A 22,804-nucleotide genomic window follows, 5' to 3' on the forward strand; every position below is an offset into this window, starting at 1 on the left:
TGATGCTTTAACTTTCTTTATCTTTTGCTTTTCTTTTTGTAACATCCTTTGTTTGAAGCCTTATCACAACAAACTTGATCAATGAACAAAAAAATTGTTACAGAGGTTATGTTCTGGCTTACCTGTTATACAAACAAAAGGCCTCAAAGAATGAAAAAGTATCAACTCTGACATGCAGTTGCTCTGCTCAGTGCTCAATGGTGACTGTACATTTCCCTTCAAAATTGTTTTTTTATATCTTAAGATCGAAGCATTCTTTATCTGCTTCAGGAGAACTGTATATCACTCGATCCAAATGAATAATTGTAACAAGATTCCTATGTTGGCAGTCCTGCACCACGTAAAAGAGACACAATCAAACTGTCAGCTCCATTCAGTCATATTTTTGTCATACTACTGCATATTACTCTTTGTTATGTAAGATATGTTTATGTGTTGTTTTTCTAGATGGTCCACTAGCAAGGAAGAAGAAAGAAAGCTGTAATATATCCTATTGCATTAACTATCATGATGACGCTTTTAGTGTAGTGTCGAGGGGTGAAAGTATAGAAGACATTTTCTTTCAACTTCATTGCAAATACTATTACAGGAAGATTTAATCTTGTTGCTGATAGCTTGTTATCCTAAGAAATATTCAAAATAATACAGAATAGAATATACACATTTCTGCTGCACCATTACAAGATATTACAGCTGACCTTTAGAAGTTATGTAATAGAGTATATAACATGGGGACATGTATAGGCATGGATACATTAACACGTTTTAAGGAGAATAGGATACAACATGATCTGATAACATTCATAAATCCAATATATATTTTGAAAAACCCTATCCATAATCATGCCATGTGATCAAGGAAGCTAACAAATTTGGATGATGCAATTAATTATTAAGTCTCACATGATTAGGCTTCTGACTTTCTGTTCATAAGTATAACTTTACTTTGGCATCAGACAATATAATTAAAAATGACGATAGCTAACCTTGATGTATCATTTCAAAGGAACGTCACCCCATGATTAGCAAACAGGTACGAGAGGACAATTTCATTCCACACATCAGGCACTCCTGGCAGACACCAATGGCTACAATCTGATAGAGATGAATTATCACTCCAGTAACCCACATGTGCATCACTCCGTAATGCTGACATTGGTGTGATGTGTAGAACAGTTACAGGAACTTTCATATCCCTCACTACATCCATTACGGTGTCAGAAAATTCACTTTGGTCCTTCCCTCCAGGTTCTGAGAGAGGATGATGTGTCACATTGCACAATCTCATAGTTAGATTTCTGATGCAAATGACAAAAATTGAATTATCAGTCATGTTGACAGGATCGCATCAAACTGGCAAATAGAAACCATTGACTAGGTTGCAATGAAGATATTTGTGGAATTTTCTGTAGCAACTAAACTCAACCAAGGAACTTATATAACAAAACAATGTCATAAATTGTTCAAATTAGAGATGATGAATACTATAATTTCAGGTGCAATATATGAACTTTGGAGTCAGAAAAAGAGACCAGAATTTTATGACATATATTAAGCTTAGTATTTACACTCTTCTTTGTAAATTGCAACTTTAAGACCAAACAAAAACTTTTGAGAAGGTACCTCCAATGAGATGGCTCAAAGGTTCGGAAGAATACGCGGGTTTTATTAGGGCTGATATGGGCGTTGACCCATGAGGCCCAAGTGTGTAGTGCTGTACTGTAGGCTCTATCAATTGACATTCCAAGTTTCAGTGAACTATGAACCTGGAAATAACATCCCCTGTCAAAAACAGTAGATCCCTTTCAACAGACGATAAAAATTAATACTGTAGCCCAATTCTGACCAGGCCACCATAAGAAAGAAAAAGAACACATATATCAACTGTTCCTTTCTTTTGCATTTACCAAGTACTTTTTCATTTCAAATATGATAAAGGTAGATGACTCTAATTCTAGAGATATCAGCTTCCATATAACTTATAGTATGCAACCCAAAAATTAAATCATATAAAGACCATACCACCTTTGAAGTCTGAACCAACAGAATTGCCTACATGACAACATACAATGGGTCTAAAATTCATTATTAAGAGCAGAAGTATCATTACAAGATTCTGTCTTGTGGTAGACTTAATGACCTAGGCGGTGTTAAGAGTATTAAGAACCTGCATTTTATAGCAAAATAAACAATCTACCCAATCAAATTGTACCGGACTAGCTATCAAAGGCATGCAAACATCCAGTTACAATGAACTGGAAAAAGTAATTGGAGAAGTTTAAATAAACTTCTAGTTGGCCACATCATTTCCTAAATTTAGGAAAACGCTAGAAGTTAAAGCCAGGATAAAAGAAAGGGTAAAGATTATTACATTGGTCTCTGGATACATAACTCAAAGTTAATGCCAGGATATTACGGCAAAGTAAAAGTTACAAATAAAACACTCTGGATATTTACTATTCGCTTATACAGTAATACTAAAATACTAATAGCTAATCAGATGTAGGTATCTGCACACATGCCATATACAGCAAAACCTTGTCCAGTACTATGTTGATAATCTAATTATCACTGTATACATCCCCCCAACAAGGAGTATCTCATTGCCTAAAATGGTCTTCAAACAGGTTCTCCATACCATAAAATTCCACTGCAACTTAACCAATCATTATGTTTATACATTTTATTCTTTTTGCTATAACTATTTAATAAAAATGTCTGCATGCATAACAGATTATGATGTATGTCTATATAAACAGTATAAGAATCAAATGGTGCATAATTAGGATGGGCTTAGTTCTCCAAACCTGATGATGCAGAAGTAATTGAAAGGAAGGACAAGATGGAAATGATACTTACGTGCCAAAGAGCTTTCCTGGCACCCACCACTGACCGGAATTGAATATGAGGACATCTGAGTCAATCCATTCATTGCTAATCTCGTCCATCTTATCCAATTTTAGGGCGGACCTTACCCTCTTTGGTCCCCGTTTTATGCCCCAGTTATGTTGCACCAGAAAGACTGATCTGTAAAATTCTATAGTGAAATTAAAAGAACTGAATCTGACACCTAAAAATCTAATTTGTTTCGTAATGTTGTTCCCATTGACTTCATAAACACTTCCTTTATCCTCCACCCCAGTCATAAGCAAACAAATCAAAGATTCCCACTGCGTTCTACTCATAGAATCACCAACAAAAACAATCCTCTTGCTTCGAAGCAATTCTAAGACACTCCGCACATTTAGTCTGGGAATTTCACAGCTCTTAGGTTTCCACCTCCACTTCAAATAATTTTCATCCCTCCGGCCATTAGCCAAACAATTGAATCCCTGTTCTACAAAAGGGCATTCCGACGCATTGTACAAAGGGTATGTATCATCAACAACCCACCCCCCATCAAACACATTACAACTATCGGGGAAACCATGCCTTACATAAACACCATATCCAAGAAAAAGCTGAGTAAGGTTAGGCAATACAGAGAAATAAACCGCGACAGCTGCCGAAAACGAAACCAATGAACCAATCACAACAAGTAGGAAAAACCATCTTGAAATTAAGCTTGGGCGAGTAAATCTTGGACTAGCAAAACTATCATTAATCTTACAAGCTCTGGGACTGCTAGGATTCGAAACCCCCCTAAATGAAATACTTGTGCCAAAACTCTTCATCATTTAATCACTCATTCTGCTCAAATTTCTTAGAAAAACAATATCAAGAATGCATCAAATCAAGACATATTTCAAGAATGAAAAGCATCCAATTCAACAAGCAGACCACAACAACAAGTCAAATGGGTATGAAATTTAGAGTTACCGGAACATAAACACCAATTGGATTTCTGAGATTTAGGCAGTTGGGTAAGAGCAAGTTTTAGATTTCAAGATCGGAGGAGTTGGTTTAATGCTTTCCTCGCTAGACAACACAAAATATATACTAAAAATAATTCATTTTTGAGATCAACAACTTTTATTTAATATAAAATAATTTAGCTAAATATCAGATTAAGGGTATACATGCTCTAAGCGGGATATACTGGATACGTTTGGTTTGTTTCAGATTAATTATTACAAACATTTTTTTCCAATGATTCTAGATATTCTAATATCACATGAATTCAAATAGACTGCGGAATATCCTAACTAATAATTAAAAATAATTAATATATATTATAGAAATTTTGTAAAAAAATAATTGCAATGGAATACTCGATAAATTTAACCAAGCTCGTGAGACCATTTCCAACCCGATAAAATCCTTAGCTAAAATCTACGTGACATATCGAAAATAAAATTTTTAAATGATATGTATAAATTTCACCATCCCGATGATATGAAACTATTGTTTATAATTATAATCAACCTTGATGTAGGTTATATTTGATTAATCTTTAGAGATTCTATAACAAGACTTCACATCATCTATTATCATATAATTTAATTAATATATTATATATATAATAATTTGAAATAATAATAACATATTATTTTAGAATATAGTCAATCAATAATCTCTTATTCAACGAATTTTACATAATGTCTTACACGCCTAATTTAGCTAATCAATTTTAGTCATTACTCCCTCCGTCCCCCTCATTTCTTTACAGTTACTATTTTGAGCCGTCCCCCTCATTTCTTTACATTACCCAAAATAGCAACCTTTTAATATTATAAAATTCATGTTTTTCTCTCTCTGTCCCCACTACTCTTTTCATTACCAGTTAATCAAGTTTTATTAACTTAATTAAACTTTTACCTTTTTCACACTTAACTCCTAACAGCCTAGACCAAAAACACTCTCCAGCACATTCCTGAAGCTCGCACATTAGGATCTTCTCCGTCTTTGATTGATTGTAGAACAACTTTCCATATCTTAGAAATTGTCATCCGGCTCACACCAAATTCAGAGGCAATTTTGCGGATAGTTCCTTTCTTTAGCTTGCTGTTGTTGTAGTTTAATGATAGCTGATGAGCAATTTTTTTCTTCTCTAAATCTGTCAATCTTTTTACTTTTTCAGTGTTCATTATAGGGGCAGCAACTGAAGTGTTAAGAAAGGTACCAGAATCAAAGTTGCTTGGATATTCATTTAAATCTGGAATCATGCTTGGATATTCGTTTAAATCTGGAATGGCAGAATCATACGTGCTTGGATCTTCATTTAAGTCTGGAATGTTGGGTACTGCTGTCATTGCTGACTGAGATAAAATTGTGCTTTTTGATTGTAATTTTGAGAATCTCCTGTGTAAAGTTGTTTATGTACTGTACTATGTAGACAGATTTGGTAAATCCATTTGTATTTAGGCGGGCTGCATTATTTTGTTTCCCCCCATAAAGTTACAGTAATCTTTACTTAAGCATGTGTTGATCTGTTGACTTGCAGCATTAAAAAACTCAAATATAAGCTTCATTGGTCTCCGTGTCCCTCTCAAGTGTAAACTACTGAGATGGACAGAGGGAGTACTATTGTTCCCCAAATTTTAAGGATAAATTAAGGCACACGATTCTGTAGAATACCTAATAAGAGCTCTGTAATCCAAATAAGGTTCTACCGTGGTCGAAGATTGAGATTCAGAGGAGGCCATTTTGATACTCTCCTCACATTTGCAATTGGTGTCCATGGATTATAAAATAGGCTAGAAGTTATTTAGAGAAACTACCTAAGATCTTCTTAATCATATCTCAACTATCAAAGAGGATCATATATGAACATCGCATAAGTTTCAAGAGATTCGAGATATTAGTGACAACTGCCTCGAGAGCAATATTCTACTCGAACATGGAGTAGTTCATATCTTCTAGGAATAGTACATAAATAATTGCTTTTAATCAAAAAATAAACATCATATATTCGCGATATATATTGACGGAGAGTTTCAAATATATTCAAACGTCTACATACGAGGTTCAATTCTACTAGCACTTAATCGAAAATTCCTAAAACCACTTTAGATCGATACAAATGACTACATGTCAGTGTTCACATGATCATAAACAATCAAAGACGTGGCATCTCTCCTATTTCCTAAGCTCACGACTCATTAGAACTACACCGGACTTGATTCCCCTGTATATATAAGGGATATGTATCAAGGGTCGCGCTCAAGAGAGAACCAGTCCTTAAAATAGAACCATAGAACCACTAAGGTTCTGCTGCAGAACCCTAAATTTTAAATAGATTTTTAGGATCTAAATCTAAATACGTGTTTTTTTCATATTTTTTCATCGTTGTGTGTGTTCAAAAATAATTTTAAAATCTGATACATAGATATTGACATTTTTTGCATGTGAAGTTCTGCTGCAGAACCCTAACTCATACTTAAGTTCTACTGCAGAACCCTGCTTTATAAGGTAAGGGTTCTATGGTTCTCTCTTTAATGGTTCTCTCTGGAACATGACCCTATGTATCAAATAAGGAATATGTAGTTCATTTATCCAAATCAATTTTTAAGTGAGGTCGAGAACGTTCTTAAACTATGAGAAAAATACATTCTCGACGATCTAAGATGATTGTGCATAAATTTTATATCGTCATAATCCGACAAAAATATGACAAATTTAGTCCGAACACATTTTACGCAAATCCGCATGTATCGTTCAATCTCAACTGTTAGCCAGGATGGGTAGTTGAGATTAAACAGTTTCAAGACGTATTTTTCTAGAGTGTTAATCAAATTACTTCCCAATAAACACCATTGGAGATCTTATGAACACTAGAGATGGTTTGATGTTGGCTATATTTAACCAAACTCCAGAGACCTAAAACAAAATTCCACATCATCTATTATCATATTAAAATAATATATTTTATTTATAATAACTTAAAATAATAACAATGACGATAATAATAATATATTATTGTTATTATTATTAAAATATAACCAATCATTATAATCGACATACCATCAAAATAAAATGTTTTACGGGTTCATCAATTTTATATAATATCTAACATAATTTTAGACAATATTTGCATGCATGTCAAGTTTAGCCAATCATTTTTAGTTGATATCATCTCTCAACTGACATAATTTTGTTGATAGAAATTTTGTGTGTACACTCCGTCCGTCCGTGAGCTTATTTGACTTTTACGGAGACTAAAAAAAAAGTAGTAAAACATACTTCTTCCGTCTCATTTCAACTGTTTTTGACTTTTTTACATATATTTTAGTTAGTTAAAAAATCACATTTAAATATAATTATTCTTTATAGAAATTATATCAAAAAAAGTTTATAATCTAAACTTTTATTTGATATAAGAATTTAAAATTTTTTATTTAGTGTAGAATTTTTTTTAGACCTCAATATAGGTGTCAAAAAGTCAAACATCAGTTAAAATGGTAATAGATTTGAGATAGTGGAGGAAGATTGTGGGTATAATAGTGTTTGTTAAATGAAAAAAAGTATAAAATGAGAAAGTAATGGGTGCAATAAAGAAAAATAGTATTATACTCCTGAGTGACCGATAACGAAGTTAAGAAGATGTGAAAGCGACTTTCTCTCTATAATAAAATTGACCTTTTCCTTTAAAAGAACGGGATACTATGTTATTTTTTTGGGGACTAACAAAAAAAGGTCACATAAAGTTGGGAGGAGGGAGTATAATATTTCTGCATCCCTTTTTCCGGTTTTGACTATCGTCCTGCATCAAGTCATCAACTCCTGTCTTAACCAGAAAAGGCTAAGCAAGCACAGGGCTGAGGAAACACGAGACAGTTTAGGGAAAAAACATAAAGATGTGCTATTACGATCAGGCAACTAAAATAAGGGGGACCACGCATTCGTTTGGTTACTATTGCTGAATCATATGGGTCAAATTTGGGAGCTCATAAAACCGAACTAAAACGATCCAAGGAAACAAATATGTCAGGGAATTTATGGTAACTAGCTTATAACACGAGCTATGCACATTTGATTAATAATATTTGTATTTTTGTCGTCTATATTTTAAATTTAATTGAAATACAAACTGATCATGCTGATCGAATTTTTAAATATTCTGACTTAATTGATAATAAAAAAGATTTATTAGAACATATTATATATTAAGGAGACCTGTAGAATAATAATGACCGGCTGATAGGACTCGACCGACCGATTAAATTATTAATATTTCAGTTTTAATATAATAATAATAATAATAATAATATAGTATAGTATAATATAATATAAATAGATTGTGTAGATTTGTGATATTACTTTTAAAGTGATAACATGGAATAACTAAAAATAATATTAATATATTTAGTTGAAATATCATCGGTTAGTATATTAATAATGGATTGCACTCCACATAGAACACTTTAAAAAAGAACAACCAGAACACTATCATAACACTTCATTTTTCACAAAGAATGATTTGTTAAGATTATAATTACACAATTAAACACCATTTAAACTTAATATATGAAATTTAACATCCAAATTCACATTATTATTATGAAATATTATAGGAACCAGAATTAAAATCCAGAATAAAATCATGTTATTTTTAACCCAAAAATATTGTTTAATATGACAGATACTATTATTATTCATAATAAAAATAAAATGTTAATCAGCTTAAAATTTGAAAATAATTCAAGTTTTAGATGAGATTCTATATTTGATTCTAAAGTGTTCTAGTGTTCTTCTTATTTTACGAGTGTTCTTTTTTGAGTAATGACCTATTAATATATAATAATATATCTTTTTTATATGTATGTTGCATGTGTTATTTTTAGAAAATCGATTTCTTAGTTAGGAATCTGAAAAAGATAAAGTGTTTTAGTTAAAAAGAATTGTTGTTATGTTGTCCAATGTTATTTTTAGAAAATTGAGTTATTTTAGTTAGAAAATATAAAAACGATAATAATTTTAATTAAAAAGGATAATTGATTGTATAAGTAGGATCATAATTCGGTCCAAGTATCCCCCGACAAAATTTTTAATATTTCGATTTTAACAGTATGGTACAGATTTCTTTGTTTGATAGACATTTTTCTTTTCTACAAGTTAAAATTTGGTCGACACTATAAAATTGGATGTATTATCGACTAAAAACCTGTAACAAAAATTGATATATTTATTAATATATTAACTGTTGATGGAGGAATTTGATAAATCAACAAAGATGAGGTTCATTGCCGGAATCAAGATCTATGACGGTGGTTTTGGCTGTCGAAGTACGGTGGTTGTGTGTTTGGGGGTGGTTGAGATTAGGGTTTCGAGTTGGTTCCACTTGTTTTAAACTCGTGATCCCCCAATGTGCCTATGTACCCCTATATTTATAGGGGATCAAGCCATACGTAGTTCTATTGAACCAAAACTCCTATTTTGATCAGGACTAGGCCTTTTGGGGATAAGACCAACCCTGAGGTAGTGACTTATCTCTTAGACATCCAACGCCTTCTAGCTAGAATTATCCCTAAGGCCAAATACCTGATTCCTAGTCCAAGTACATCACGGATACGGCATCATCCCAACTACGGGAGATAACACTAACCGCACTTTTCGTAATATGGAGGAGTTGTCCGATAGAGCCGTGACCATTCCTTGATGTGTAAGGACGCGCCCTTACCTCTCAGCGAAGGTTCTCACCAAGAAGTAAGGCAATTAAGGAGGCAGGATACACGATCGTCTCAATCTCCCGATGAGGGCAACTTACTAGAATACAGGATCTAGACATGTGATCCCTCTTCATTCACCCTGGAGGTCCTTCAAGAATCGTGATTACCTCAAGCCCCCACACGAGGGTTAACTCGGCAGATAGCAGGATTGTGGATTGTAGATCATGCCGGATGAGCCCGGGTACTCGCTGGATGAGCCCGAGAACTATCAGATGAGCTTGATAACTACTAGATGAGCTTTATAACTACCAGATGAGCCCGGTAACTTGTCTTCATATCCCTCAGAAGGGTTGTCCAATAAGACATGGTAAGTCTTCGTATCCCCCGGAGGGGTTGATCTTCATGTATTATTGAATGAGCGCACCCCTTCCCATAGAAAGGGTCTTCAATATTTCATCCAGCTATGCTAGTATATTTGCACAAGGGATGCGCCTTCAGAGGACACATCCCTCCGTGAGATGAACACAGGAGGGCGCACACTCGCTTAAGGAGACATCTACCTGGATAGTTCGATTCATCCGAGTACCTTTGTTTCCAACTCTGTCATAGGTGCACATTCACTCCTTATCTGAGTACATAGGGTGAGCCCCTCCGAGGTACGAGCCTTTCCAGGGCCGAGCCCTCCGAGGGCCGGCCGAGCCCTTCCAGGGCCGCTCTCTTCCACGGCCGAGCCCTTCCTAGGCAGAGCCTCCGAGGGCCGAGCCCTCCAAAGGCCGAGCCCTTCCAGGGGCGCGCCCTTTCCAGGGCTGAGCCCTTCGCGGGATGAGATAAATTTATATTCGTCTGGATCAACTAGGTACGTACCCGGCCCAACAAGGGCCAAGACAAATTTGGCTCTAACAAGTACTCCCCAAATTTTCTTGATATTGAAGATATCAGTGGAATTTTTATACCGTACCACACATATTTTTTTGAGGGCGCGTCCATGCATAGAGACGCGACGTAAGCTGTTTTCATTCCTCGACATTTCAAGGTGCAGGCTTTGCATATGCCTTGCAAGTATATAATGTCGGTGTCTTTGAACATTTAGCCAAATGGCGCGCATTTCGGCTACTTTCGGTGGATGTTTTCACCTTTTATTTTTGTGATATGCATTGCTTTTTTCTATTACTTCCCTAGTGGCTAAGCATGAGGCTGGCGCGCCATCATGATATGTTCATATGTTATGAACAATCTATGTGTAGACACAAAGGAGGGGGCGGCCTATCAGTCGTTGATAGTTGCGCAGCTTCGCTTATTCCTTCCAATGGACATATTAAACCATAATATTCGCGCCAATGAACTTCAATAACATAAGGGCGCACGAAGGTTCGTGGCTGTTTTTCAACCTTAGTATGCCCATGATGTCTTGGAATATGCGGTGCGACTTACCGAATGGCGCGGCCATGTTATGACCTTTTTTTTTAATGAATTGCGTAAGCAGAAGGCGCATGAATAGCATAAGCAGAGGGCGCAACCTTACTTTTTCATGTGTGAATCACCATATTATGTAAGAAAATGTTGAGGACTACTCCCCAGTCCATACATCATCCCTTGTGGGGCATCACGAATCTCATCGTGGTTTAAATAACTCAGGTGCATCGCACGGTCCCCGAGCTTATATCTCAATGGGGAATCAATAGTATAAAGTGTTATCCAGAGCATATCACGGATGCGCAAGTATAGTGTCCAGAGCGTATCATGAACATGTATATAATCATAGTATCCAGAGTAGGTGGTGGATGACATCCAGAGCGTATCATGGATGGTTTAAATTTATAGTATCCAGAGCTCATCATGGATAGTTAGGTAACCCTTTGAAAGGTATTGAGTGTATCGCGATCAAGGACTTTGCGGGTATCATGCTACATCCCTGAAGAACGAAGGGCGCGTCCTAATTAAATTAGACAGCTCTTCTAGGACGTTGGACTTGACCTCATGATGCGCCCTATCAGGGGGCGGTGGGCCCTCCTAAAAATATCAGTCCCGTAAACATGACTTTGGAACTTGGGGTGCGACGTCATTAGGAGAAGGTACGTGTTTCAAGTATCTTTGTTCTTCACATTATTTTTGTCCTGAAGGCGCGAACAATTGGTTGAGCCGACGCATGCACCCTGAAAGGCCGGGAGGCTCGTCCTAAAAGTATGATGGATGTGATTGTGCGCCTTCGAGTAGGGCATGTTACTTAAATAACAATTCATGATTCTCGGTCATGGTGTTCCTCAAGAACCTTAGAGAACCTTCATATCACTCTCAATTGGCCCCTCCTCATCCATTTCCTCAAATGCTAAAATGCCCTCCGTTGGCACGAAATGGTGCGGCCCAAGAAGGGATGTGACCTCCTCAAGACTATTGAGCTTCTTCTTGCGTATATTTGTCTTCACACAAAATTATATTAAGCAATTATTGCATCAAACATACCTGAGGGCGCGCCCTGCCAGAGGGAGGTGCGCAATTTGTTCTCTAGCAGTGCTCATTTTCAGAGGAATGTGCGCCTATTCGTAGTTATACGAATCATCATGTGGGAGTGTGCATCACCATTACACCCAAAGCTCTTCCTTTGATTCCTTTAGTTTTTACAATATTGAGGGGCGCGCCCTAAGAAGGTAACCGATAGAGAGACAACCATCTATCTCGAGAATACTAGTTGGATGTGGCGCGCCCCTTTCTTCCATGAGAGACGAGCTCATCATTTTTCTTTTCTGTAAGAGCTTAGGTAGACACAGGAATACATAATATAAATTTTTGCACCTGAGGACGCGCCCTGTTAGAGGAAGACGCGACTACTCCTCACAGCGAAGAGGTGCATGCCTTATAAAAGGAGTCGAACACCACATTACCTGAAAGTGCGGCCGGTCAGGGGAAGGCGCGCACTCCAACATGCTAGCACTCCAACCGGAGAGCGCTCCAAAGGGCGCGCCCTTCAACACGCGCGCACTACGACGGGCTAGCACTCCAACGCGCTAGCACTACGACGGGCGAGCACTCCAGTGGGCTAGCATTCCAACGGGCTAGCACTCCAGCAGGCGCGCACCCTTTATAATTTTTCAAGTTATGCTCTGTTTGAATAAATCACCCCTTACAACTTTCCCTTTCATATCATCTCGTGTGGTCGGACCCTCAGGGTGAGCTGCTCAGGAACCTTGGAGCATTTTCCTAGGGGAGGGCGCGCCACGTCAGCAAATTTTTGACGCTTTCAAGGAGGAAACTCCTTCTTGTAAAGGCTGGAGGCGCGCCCTGTTAGGGGGAGGCGCACCCTTTGTAACTTCTCAAGCTAGGCCCCATTTGAATGACATCTCGTAACTTTCGCCAATGTATTCCTTCAGAAATCCTTATCATGAATCTCTGAGGCTTCCAAGGGTGCAGACTCTTTCCTGTAAAAGAATAAAACACATTTGCCAATAATGGAATATGTAAATGTGCAAAAATGTTACCTGGGGTCGCGTCCTGTCAGGGTGAAGCGCGCCTCTCAACAACATCTAGTCTCCGAAAATCGCATCCTTCGATGACTCCCCATTACAGAAACCCCTGCTCGCGAATTAGGTTACTACTAGAATTTCATTGACGATCCTCCTCCTTCGAACTCCCGATGGAGATATCATCCTTTACTAGAGAGGTGAATGAAGGTCTCATCTTCTCTTGTTTTCTTGCCATCGCCCGGCCGAAAAACGCTCCACCTCTATGTGCAAATCTCCGTCGTGCGACATCTCTTTCTCCTAAGATGAAGATCTTGAATAGCCACTCCTTCTAGCACCAATTTATTGACGGAGGAACTTAGTAAATAAAAAAATATGAGGTTCATGGCCGGAAGCAAGATTTATGAAGGTGGTTTTGGCTATCGGAGTGCGGTGGTTGTGTGTTGGGGGTGGCTGAGATTAGGGTTTCGAGTTGGTTCCACGTCCTCTAAACTCGTGATCCCCCAATGTGCCTACGTACCCCTGTATTTATAGGGGATCAGGCCATACGTAGTTCTATTGAGCCAAAACTCCTAGTTTGATCAGGACTAGGCCTCTTTGGGATAAGACCAACCCTGAGGTGCTGACTTATCTCTTAGACGTCCAACGCCTTCAGCGTCCTACTCCAGTTAGAATTAGCCTCGGGGCCAAATACCTGACTCCTAGTCCAAGTACTCTTTTTGTATCATGGAGGAGGAGTCCGGTAGAGCCGTGACCATTCCTTGAGGTGTAAGGACGCGCCCTTACCTTCCAGCGAAGGTTCTCACCAAGAGGTAAGGCAATTAAGGAGCGAGGATACACGATCGTCTCAATCCCTCGATGAGGGCAACTCACTAAAAAACAGGATCTAGACATATGATCGCTCTTCATGTCACCCCGGAGGGCCTTCAAGAATCTTGATCACCTCAAGCCCCCACACGAGGGTTAACTCGGCAGATAGCAGGATTGAGGATTGTAGATCACGCCGGATGAGCCCGGGTACTTGCCGGATGAGCCCGGGAAGTATCATATGAGCCTGATAACTACCTGATGAGACCGGTAACTTGTATTCATATCCCCCGGAAGGGTTGTCTATAAGACATGGTAAGTCTTCGTATCCCCTGGAGGGGTTGTCTTCAATATCACCCGGAGGGGTTGATCTTCGTGCATTATTGAATGAGCACACCCCTTCCCATAGAAAGGGTCTTCTATATTTCATCTAGCTATGCTGGTATATTTGCACAAGGGATGCGCCCTCAAAGGACACGTCCTTCCGTGAGAGGAACATAAGAGAGCACACCCTCGCTTAAGGAGACAACTACCTGGATAGTTTGATTCATCCACATACCTTTGTTTCCAACTCTGTTGTAGGTGCACATTCACTCCTTATCTGAGTACATAGGGCGAGCCCCTCTAGGGACGCGCCCTTCCACAGCCGAGCCCTCCGAGGGCGAGCCCTGCCAGGGCGACGCCCTTCCACATAGGCCGAGCCCTCCGAGGGCGACGCCCTTCCACATAGGTCGAGCGCTTGAAAGGATGCGCCATTTGACATAGGCGGAGCCCTCCGAGGGCGGAGCCCTCCGTGGGACGAGCTAAATTTATATTCGTCTAGATCAGCTAGGTACGTACCAGACCCAACAAGGGCCAAGCCAAATTTGGCTATAACATTAACATAATATATTTTTATACTAATTTGAAATGATAATGAAATGTTATTTTTATAATGAATTTTCTAGTATGTGCCCATGAATGTATGCTAAATAATAAGGGGCCGTTTGCGTGAGTTTAAAATAAGTGCTTTAGGTGACCAAACACCCCCTAAATTAGAAAACTTTATGAGTTTAGCTTGTTTTGATTGACTTTTATATTTTAATAATGGTGTACCCCGTGCATATACAAAACTATTTCAATCAAAATGGATGTATACAGTTTATTGCTTAGCATGTGCCAATGACACAATAAAAAAAGAGTTTTTATAATATACTCTCTCTGTTTAAATTTACATGTCACTTTTTAAAAAATTAAGCATATTAAGAAATTATAGTTGTTTAATTTGTTCGTCTATCCTTGATAATTGTACTAAATTAAATTGTGTTATCAGCATATACTAGTCAAATATTGAAATTATATTCAAAAAGTATTTTAAGAAAGATCATTCAAACCATTGCTTAGAAAATAAAAAGAGACAAGTATTTTACGACAAATTTTTCCTCTGATCTGGACATGTAAAATAGGACGGAGGGAGTATTTAACTACTATTGTCGGTCCTTTAGGCGTTTAACGCCTAACATATAGAAACTTTTACATAATTAATATTTACATTATTTTATGAATAATTTCAATCAATATTGTTAGACATATTCTTAAAAAATAAATTTTCTCAAAATTTCAAAATTTCGATAAATTTGAGATATCATGTTTTAAATTTTGACAATTTTTCAGACAAATGTTTGATACATATATACGAGGGATTAGTCATATATATTATTATTAATAATAAATTAGATAAAAGTTCATTTGCTAATTTAAGAGAACTACATTGATTAATTAGTGTCATCATGTAACTTAGAAAAATAAAGTCATTTCACTTAAAAGTATACATATAATACAACCTCATAACTTTAGAGGAATGTATTCAATATGAGTTTTAATTAAATAATAATTATTTAGGACTTTCATGGGTTATAGGTTATTCTGGTGGTACACGAAGTTGAACAAATTTAAAATAAGACATCGCAAATGATTTGGAGTTTGTTTTTTTTCTTTGTCTTTTCTGATAAAGAATGATTTAGAGTTTTTAAAATTCAAACACAATCAAGAGTTAAAATGGATAGACGACTGACGCCTCTCCCTCTCCATCACTCTCCCCCTCTCCCTCCCTCTCTTTATCTCTCTCAATATCTCTCACACACACACATGAATGAACGGAAGGATGAGCAAACCTTTAAGTCAGGGAGGTCTTTTGAGGAAGGTTTGAACACTTTCTTGATAGAAGAGAACCACCCAGGCTCTTTCTTTCCCATTGTTTCAGCCAAGTATGTTGATCAAAACTATGTCACATACAGACAACAGTTTATCATCCTCGCAATATTGCTCCCATCTCTCGGGATTTGCTTCAGACACGGCTGCTGCAGTGTGGAGTTCTTCATATGTTTGCTCTTAATAATGTTGGATATGTTCAGGGGATAATCTACTCTCTCTATGCGTTCGTGTTCGTCAATCGGGATGTATACTGGGGAAATTACTATATTATTGCCTAGTGTGTTTTACTCATCTTATTTAATATTGCAATCACTTCTTCGATTTGTATTTACTCTAGTTACTCTACATGTATTGAATTATTGTATGACGATCGGCGATTCCTCATTATCAAAAGAAAAGAGGGTGCCCAGGGTCGGTGACACGTGCTATTGAACGTGACCGGAAGCGTGGGTCTCGGAAGGGGAATGGTCCATCCGCAGCAGTGGTGGTGGTCGAAGATAATGGCGGTGACGGCGGTTATTTCAGGGGTTAGAATGGGATTTGTGAGTCAGTTGCACAAAGGAAGCATTAATTGTGCCTTAATTGAGGACGTTAATTGTTCCTTGATTGAGGATGTTGATTGTGCCTTAATTAAGGGCGTTAATGTTTTGGTAAATGTGCCTTAATTGAGGGCTTAATCGTCTCAATTATGAATTATCATGATTGTGGGAATATTTTGACCAATATCTTTTTCTTTTTAATTAATTATCATTTATTGCGTGTGTTTTAAATTGTTTCTATATTATTTTTACTTTAGTGTTCGCTATATTGTTTCCATATTATCTTTTTTTATTATAATAATATATATAATCTGTTATATATATTGACTTATATTCTTCTTATTTCCCTTGTTTATATTTTCAGGATGTTTGGAATTAGACGGAATTTTCTTCTCGGACATTAAAATTTTATTGTCAAAATTTCCTCGGTCATCTTGCATGTACGACGGTTATATGATAAGCTTTCTTGAATGAAAGAATTATCACGGTGAATTGCCGAATCATATCTGTTGAGATTCATTCTCATTATAAAAATGAAAATTAAAAATTAAAAAATAAAATTCAAACACAATCTCCATACACAATTTTTTTAGTCCAATACGGTAAGTTTTTAATCTTAGACCATGGCCAATGCAAGAGGCCGGTTCCAGTTTTTCTTTATCGGATTAATAAGCAAAAATTGGGCTTACAGATAGTTGAAATCAAAAAATTTATTATACACTAATAAGCAACAAAAATTGTGATAATTACATTGTGTTTGGTTTGGGTGAATGAATATGGAAGGAATGGAATAAAATTTGAACTATTTTATGGACACAACATATGCATACATAAAAGGCGAACCTTGATGACTCTAAAACATGTTTATGAAGACGAAGATGGCGCAACTATAAGTTTGAAGGAAGCTCTGCATTATTTATCATATACATGGCAACAAAAAATGCAAGAAAACTGGAACCTCTTATATATTATATTATTTTCTCGTCATTGGATATTCATCTGTCTGCCATGATCATCACATCTTTTTAATATATCCAGCATTTTTTCGCGCTAAATGAGGAAAATGATAATTTTTCCATTCATCATTTGTTAGCTAAATTACTGAAATGAGCATTTTATTCGTTTGACGGAAAAAACGCTGAACATATTAAAAAAGAATATTATAATCTTCACCACTGAATATTAAAAAATGAAATCTTATATAACAGGTCCAGCATGTACATGCAAGCTGTACCCAAATTGTATATAAAGTGAAGAAAATGGAAAGCGATGGTCACAAGGGAGAAGCTAATGCTTTTTTGATGGCTGGTGGGGAAGGAGTAAGGAATTTGTGGTCTGTCCAATTTGTCTCTCCCCAGTGCTGCAATATGTTTTTCCAAGAACAAAAGTTGTCGATGCATTTGTTTAGACGTGGATCATGGACTTCAATTTTCCAATGTCCATCAATGAAGTTTTCCTTCTCAGCTTGCCTTCTGTGCCACTCCAATTGTGCCTTCTGCCTAGTTTGTAACAAACAAAACTGCTGTAACTGCTCTGGCATTGCATCGTGCACTTTCCACCACCTTAAATGAGCAACATCGCTAGCAAACTCGCGTAAAAGATCCCAATTCCAATTACAATCATAGTCTCGGAAGCACAACCATGGTTTCTGTCCTAGATAATGGATTACATAAACAATAGGAGGGTCAGCACCAAAAAGTTTTGATTTCTTTTGCTTTGTTTTTTCATCATCACCAATCCATATATGCTTCAAGAAATTAATGTGCTTTGGAATTCGATGCCACCATGTAAAAACTTCATTCAAGTAGCCTTGGTCACCACCATTGTAGGACTCAAACTCATTGATGTGATCCATTAGAAGTTGAAATGTGCAATTAGATGGTTGCAGCACCATGACACCCGAGTTGAAAAGTGTGCCATTATTTCCTGTTGCCGAAATCTCTGGCATTCTAAATAAGAAGTCAATGTTTTTTAGTATAAGTAGGTCAGCGTCGATAAAGATGATTTTGTCATAATCTGTAAGTTGCCATAATCGAAACTTGCTGTAATTCCATTCATTATAGGCATCTTTCTCAGCTTTTGGATTTCTTATTCTCTGCATTCTTCGAACTTTCCAACCTGCTACCTCTAGTCCACTTATGTGGTACTCATTTATACTTTCATCCACAAGTATCACAAGGTCTCGAGTTGACCCTGACATTCGGATGCTTTGGGCCACAGCTATTGCCCCACAGACATAAACTTCAGCAGAATGCAGGATTGTTGCATATGCTTCTCTTTTTACATTTTGCGAGTGACCTTCATCTGGATAAGATACGTTCAGTGGTTAAGGACTATTCAAAATATTCAAAAATTCAACACTTTAAATATAAATTCTAAGAACTAGATTGATATTAATATCTATTTATTATAACTACTCTGACCTCTATGTTCGAGCGCAAGTGAAAGTTCACATGAGCCAACTGGGAGTTGGACCTTCTCCCTCAAAACATTCAAGTCTGGCTTAAAGATCCAGATGTTGCCTTTTCGTGAAACGAGTTCCTTGCATGAAAATAGATTTGGCAAGGGAAAACACTTGGTGATAAAAAGTAATTGCACCTGGTAGTAGCCTTTGGCAGAGGTAGCTAGACCAGCAGCTGCAAGCTGCAAGTGCAATCTAGCCATGTCTCTCAACCAATTACCCTCATTTCTACAAGGAAGCTTGACAGCAATAAGATCAAGTCTTATTCTAGGAACTTCAAGTTTTGGGAAAGAAGGGCAACTCGGAACTTCATGTTCTTGTTCTTCGTCAATCCACTCAGGGTATAAAGAATCCCAAGTTATATTCTCTACTACATAGTCTAAATGCAGGTTAATATGTTTGGCCTTAGGGAGAACTTGTTGCCAGATATTCTTTTCAGTACTATTAAAGTTTAATATCCCAACTCCTTGAATTTCATTCTTGTTAGATATTTCCGTTATGGCGCTTGATATATCATTCCAATTGACAACCTCATGAGACAGATATCTAGGATCAGATCCACCCCATATTAACCTTTTCACAAAATTTGGCCTGCATTATACAATTTATACATGATCAATAAATAAGCCTTTTCCCTTTATAAATGAAGAGGGTGATGTCTAAGAATGTAAAGAAATTGAGTTACATTGTGTGCCAACAAGTAGTCACCTTGAAATAGAATCTGATATTTGTTCAGGATGGCACACTGCAGGTGAATATAAAACAGTAACAAAAACGGAAAGTAGAATGACAAGTAGAATAAGTTTCAGCAGTTGCATCTTCCATTTTGTCGTTTTCTCATGGATAGGAATCTGAAAGGGCCTCTCAATATCTTTATCTTTGCTTCTCTGTGACCTTCTTTTGTATACATCCTCACTGATTTTATTAGCAGCACATGTAGATTTCATTAAAAACAAAATAAATTTCAGGGCAAAAAGCATTAAGTTCGCGAGTGGCAGCAAGGGGTTCCATATTAGCTTACATGTAGTTCCCTTGAGATGCAATATATGAGTAAAAGAAAGTAGTATGCAAAATCAGACATGTGTCATGGAAATTGTTTAGAAACATATACTCAAAAGTGTCTAAATTACAAAACGTTTCCTCACATTCTTCCTTAAGGTAGAAAAAATTACAAGACACAATTACATTGTAGCTTAGAAGGAGACTACAATATCCAGTGTCGCCACATGCATAACAAAATTGCATATATCGCAATGAGAAAGAAATATTATCCGCTTATCTGATATTTTAAATCATGGAATATGTATGTATTGAGAATAGTTTAGGGTTAACTATTATACCAAATTAGCCCCTGATATTGCTTGAATAAGTAAGACGACATCACTCTTTCTTTTAGCCATTATGAGTTAATTCACAGGAGCACACTCACAGATATGCTTTATAAGTTTGCAGAACTGAAATGTAAAGCCTATTGCAGTCAAGCGTTGAAGACGCTACTGCTTCCGAGTAGAAATTGTTTGGGCAGATTAATATATGTTAGCTTGAGTTTTCTTATCGCCATCATCATCATACATTTCACCCTGCAACAAAAAAGACAAGAAAATCTAACAGGGAGATTGAAACTTACATGGTCCACTGCCTAGCTTCCATCAGTATCATCAAAGCAGAAAATGATGGTCTTGTCTATAAACAATGATGAAGGAACTAATAGATCTACACAATCAGAAATGACAAAAGATCAGGCATCATCATTAACAATTATATGTCTTAAAAATTCGTAAAACAAGCACTACTGCTTAATATGAAAAGGGTCCATTATCATATTTGAGGCTTTATGAGGAATCAAAAGAAATCGACAAATTTAAAAAGTAATAATGTTCAAGCATGCAATAATGAATAAGTACAGAAGTATGTATAGCCCACTCAAACATAAGAGATTCAACGGAGGTGGTTGTTGAACAAAGTTAAAAATCAACTCGAATCACACACATTTATACATATACGCAGATGATTTCTTCCGAGTGCAAGTAGAGAAAGAAATATCAGAATAATGTCGCGATATACTTTCCAAGAACAATTAGCAACTAAAATTTGAAGCATCTATCTAAAATAAAAATTAAGTAGTGCGTTTCCATATAAATAAAAAGTTAATTTTAAAGAGGGAAGAAAAGGTTCTCACGTTGTTTAAGTGATAAAATAAAAATATCAAAAATATTTGTGAATGGTTGTGAAAATGATGAAGATGCTTCGAAGGAAGTTTGAGAGATGAAGATGGAAGGAAAGCCAATATAGAGATCAGATGGTCCATATCACATGTATATCGATTTTTATCATTCAACTATTTCCCTTTCCGCATCAGAATGAATGACTCACCAAATTAAACAAACACACACATTTATCATCAACCTTTTATCTTGTATTTTATTTTTGGTTTTCCTATATGTTTGTTTACTCAACAATATTTGTTTTGAATACATTCCCATACATGGATTCCCAGTTTCATTTCAGCAGGATCAAAGAAAAAAACTAATAAACTTCGGTATATACCAATAGATCGACTTGATAACATAGATTGATGACCCTATTAGAATATGTCATTGATGTTGGGCTGCACAACCGTCAACATCCATTAACTCCACAGTAGAATTAAAATGATATTTTTCATTTTGGACCCGGCCAAGCCTAGACGGATTTTTTTTGAATTCTTTTTAAAAAGGACACATATTACTAAAATTATTTGATTTCAAGGCAAAGTTACTTCGTCTCGATGATACGGGATTGACTCCACTCTACAAGCCAATTATTCAAGTCAAACATTTGAATATCTTACCACCATTACCACCCGAGCATGCTACTACTTTCTCGATAGTTTGAATGCTTCTCTGATACAGTAGTTCTGCTATTGACACATTCATACTTCCAGTTTCACATATAGAATTCATCTCTAGTTTAGTTATCCACAAATACAATTATTATTATTATCTGTATTATGATACTTCTCTTTGTATACTTGCATCCCTACGCATCCAGATTATTTTTTAGTTACCTTTATTTATTTATTTCTTGCGTTAGTTATCATATAAATTATTTTTTCCATTCCAAGTATCAAGTCGGCCATCGACAAATTTTGATCTCCTTTGGAAGACTTATTCAAAATAAATTCCCATTCTATTTATTTTAAATTTTCTTTAGGAAAAAATTTACTATAGAAGTTGTTTTAGAATAAGTATATGCCTATTTTTTTGACAACTTTAGTTTTACTAAACATGCACTCCCACTGCTAGCATGTTCTTTACGTTACTTTTTTGCACGCATGTTGATGCTCTTATAAAGTATAGTTCCATTATATTTTTTTAAACTTTTTTCACTAAATAAAAGTTAAACTTTTAATTAAAAAATGTTATGAAACCTATATTTTATAGGAGCTTCAAAATGCGTGCGAACAGTGAACGTAAACTATCTGTTGGGACAGAGGGAGTACTCATTTTTCTTTTTAAATAGAATGTAACCTTTAGCTTTGTAAATTTCTCTGATATGATATTTGATTTTTTATTATTTATCATCACATTGCGTTATATATACAAATTCACGCCACATCTCAATCAAGATCTTGTCATATAAATTAACAAAAAACGTTTTTATACCAAACTTCGTAAAACTCTTTCATGATGTAACTTACTTTGAAATGAGTGATGCCAATCGAATAAAAATTTTGTTGATAATCTACACTAGTACAAAACGGACTTTATGAGTTGCACTTTTAGTGTCGGTTATTTAGAGAAGCGACACCTTTGATACTAA

The 22,804-nt window shown here is 36.4% G+C and overlaps 2 protein-coding genes across 2 annotated transcripts; both read right to left on the reverse strand.

Annotated features, from left to right (window-relative positions):
* On the reverse strand, nt 1-3,941 carry LOC108210728 (protein trichome berefringence-like 7). Its single transcript, XM_017382118.2, has 4 exons — nt 2,860-3,941; nt 1,624-1,782; nt 987-1,298; nt 1-331 (listed from the first exon to the last, which is right to left on the reverse strand). Exons 1-3 carry the CDS (start codon nt 3,675-3,677, stop codon nt 1,001-1,003), a joined length of 1,275 nt encoding a protein of 424 aa, XP_017237607.1. The 5' UTR covers nt 3,678-3,941; the 3' UTR covers nt 1-331; nt 987-1,000.
* A 13,874-nt stretch (nt 3,942-17,815) lies between these two features.
* Nucleotides 17,816-19,950, reverse strand: LOC108212637 (UDP-glucuronate:xylan alpha-glucuronosyltransferase 1-like). The gene is made up of 3 exons (XM_017384358.1): nt 19,712-19,950; nt 18,966-19,594; nt 17,816-18,846 (listed from the first exon to the last, which is right to left on the reverse strand). Exons 1-3 carry the CDS (start codon nt 19,948-19,950, stop codon nt 17,816-17,818), a joined length of 1,899 nt encoding a protein of 632 aa, XP_017239847.1.
* Between the last annotated feature and the right edge of the window lie 2,854 nt (nt 19,951-22,804).

The sequence above is a fragment of the Daucus carota genome, chromosome 3 (assembly GCF_001625215.2).
Source record: "Daucus carota subsp. sativus chromosome 3, DH1 v3.0, whole genome shotgun sequence".
In the NCBI taxonomy this organism is placed as follows: Eukaryota; Viridiplantae; Streptophyta; class Magnoliopsida; order Apiales; family Apiaceae; genus Daucus; species Daucus carota.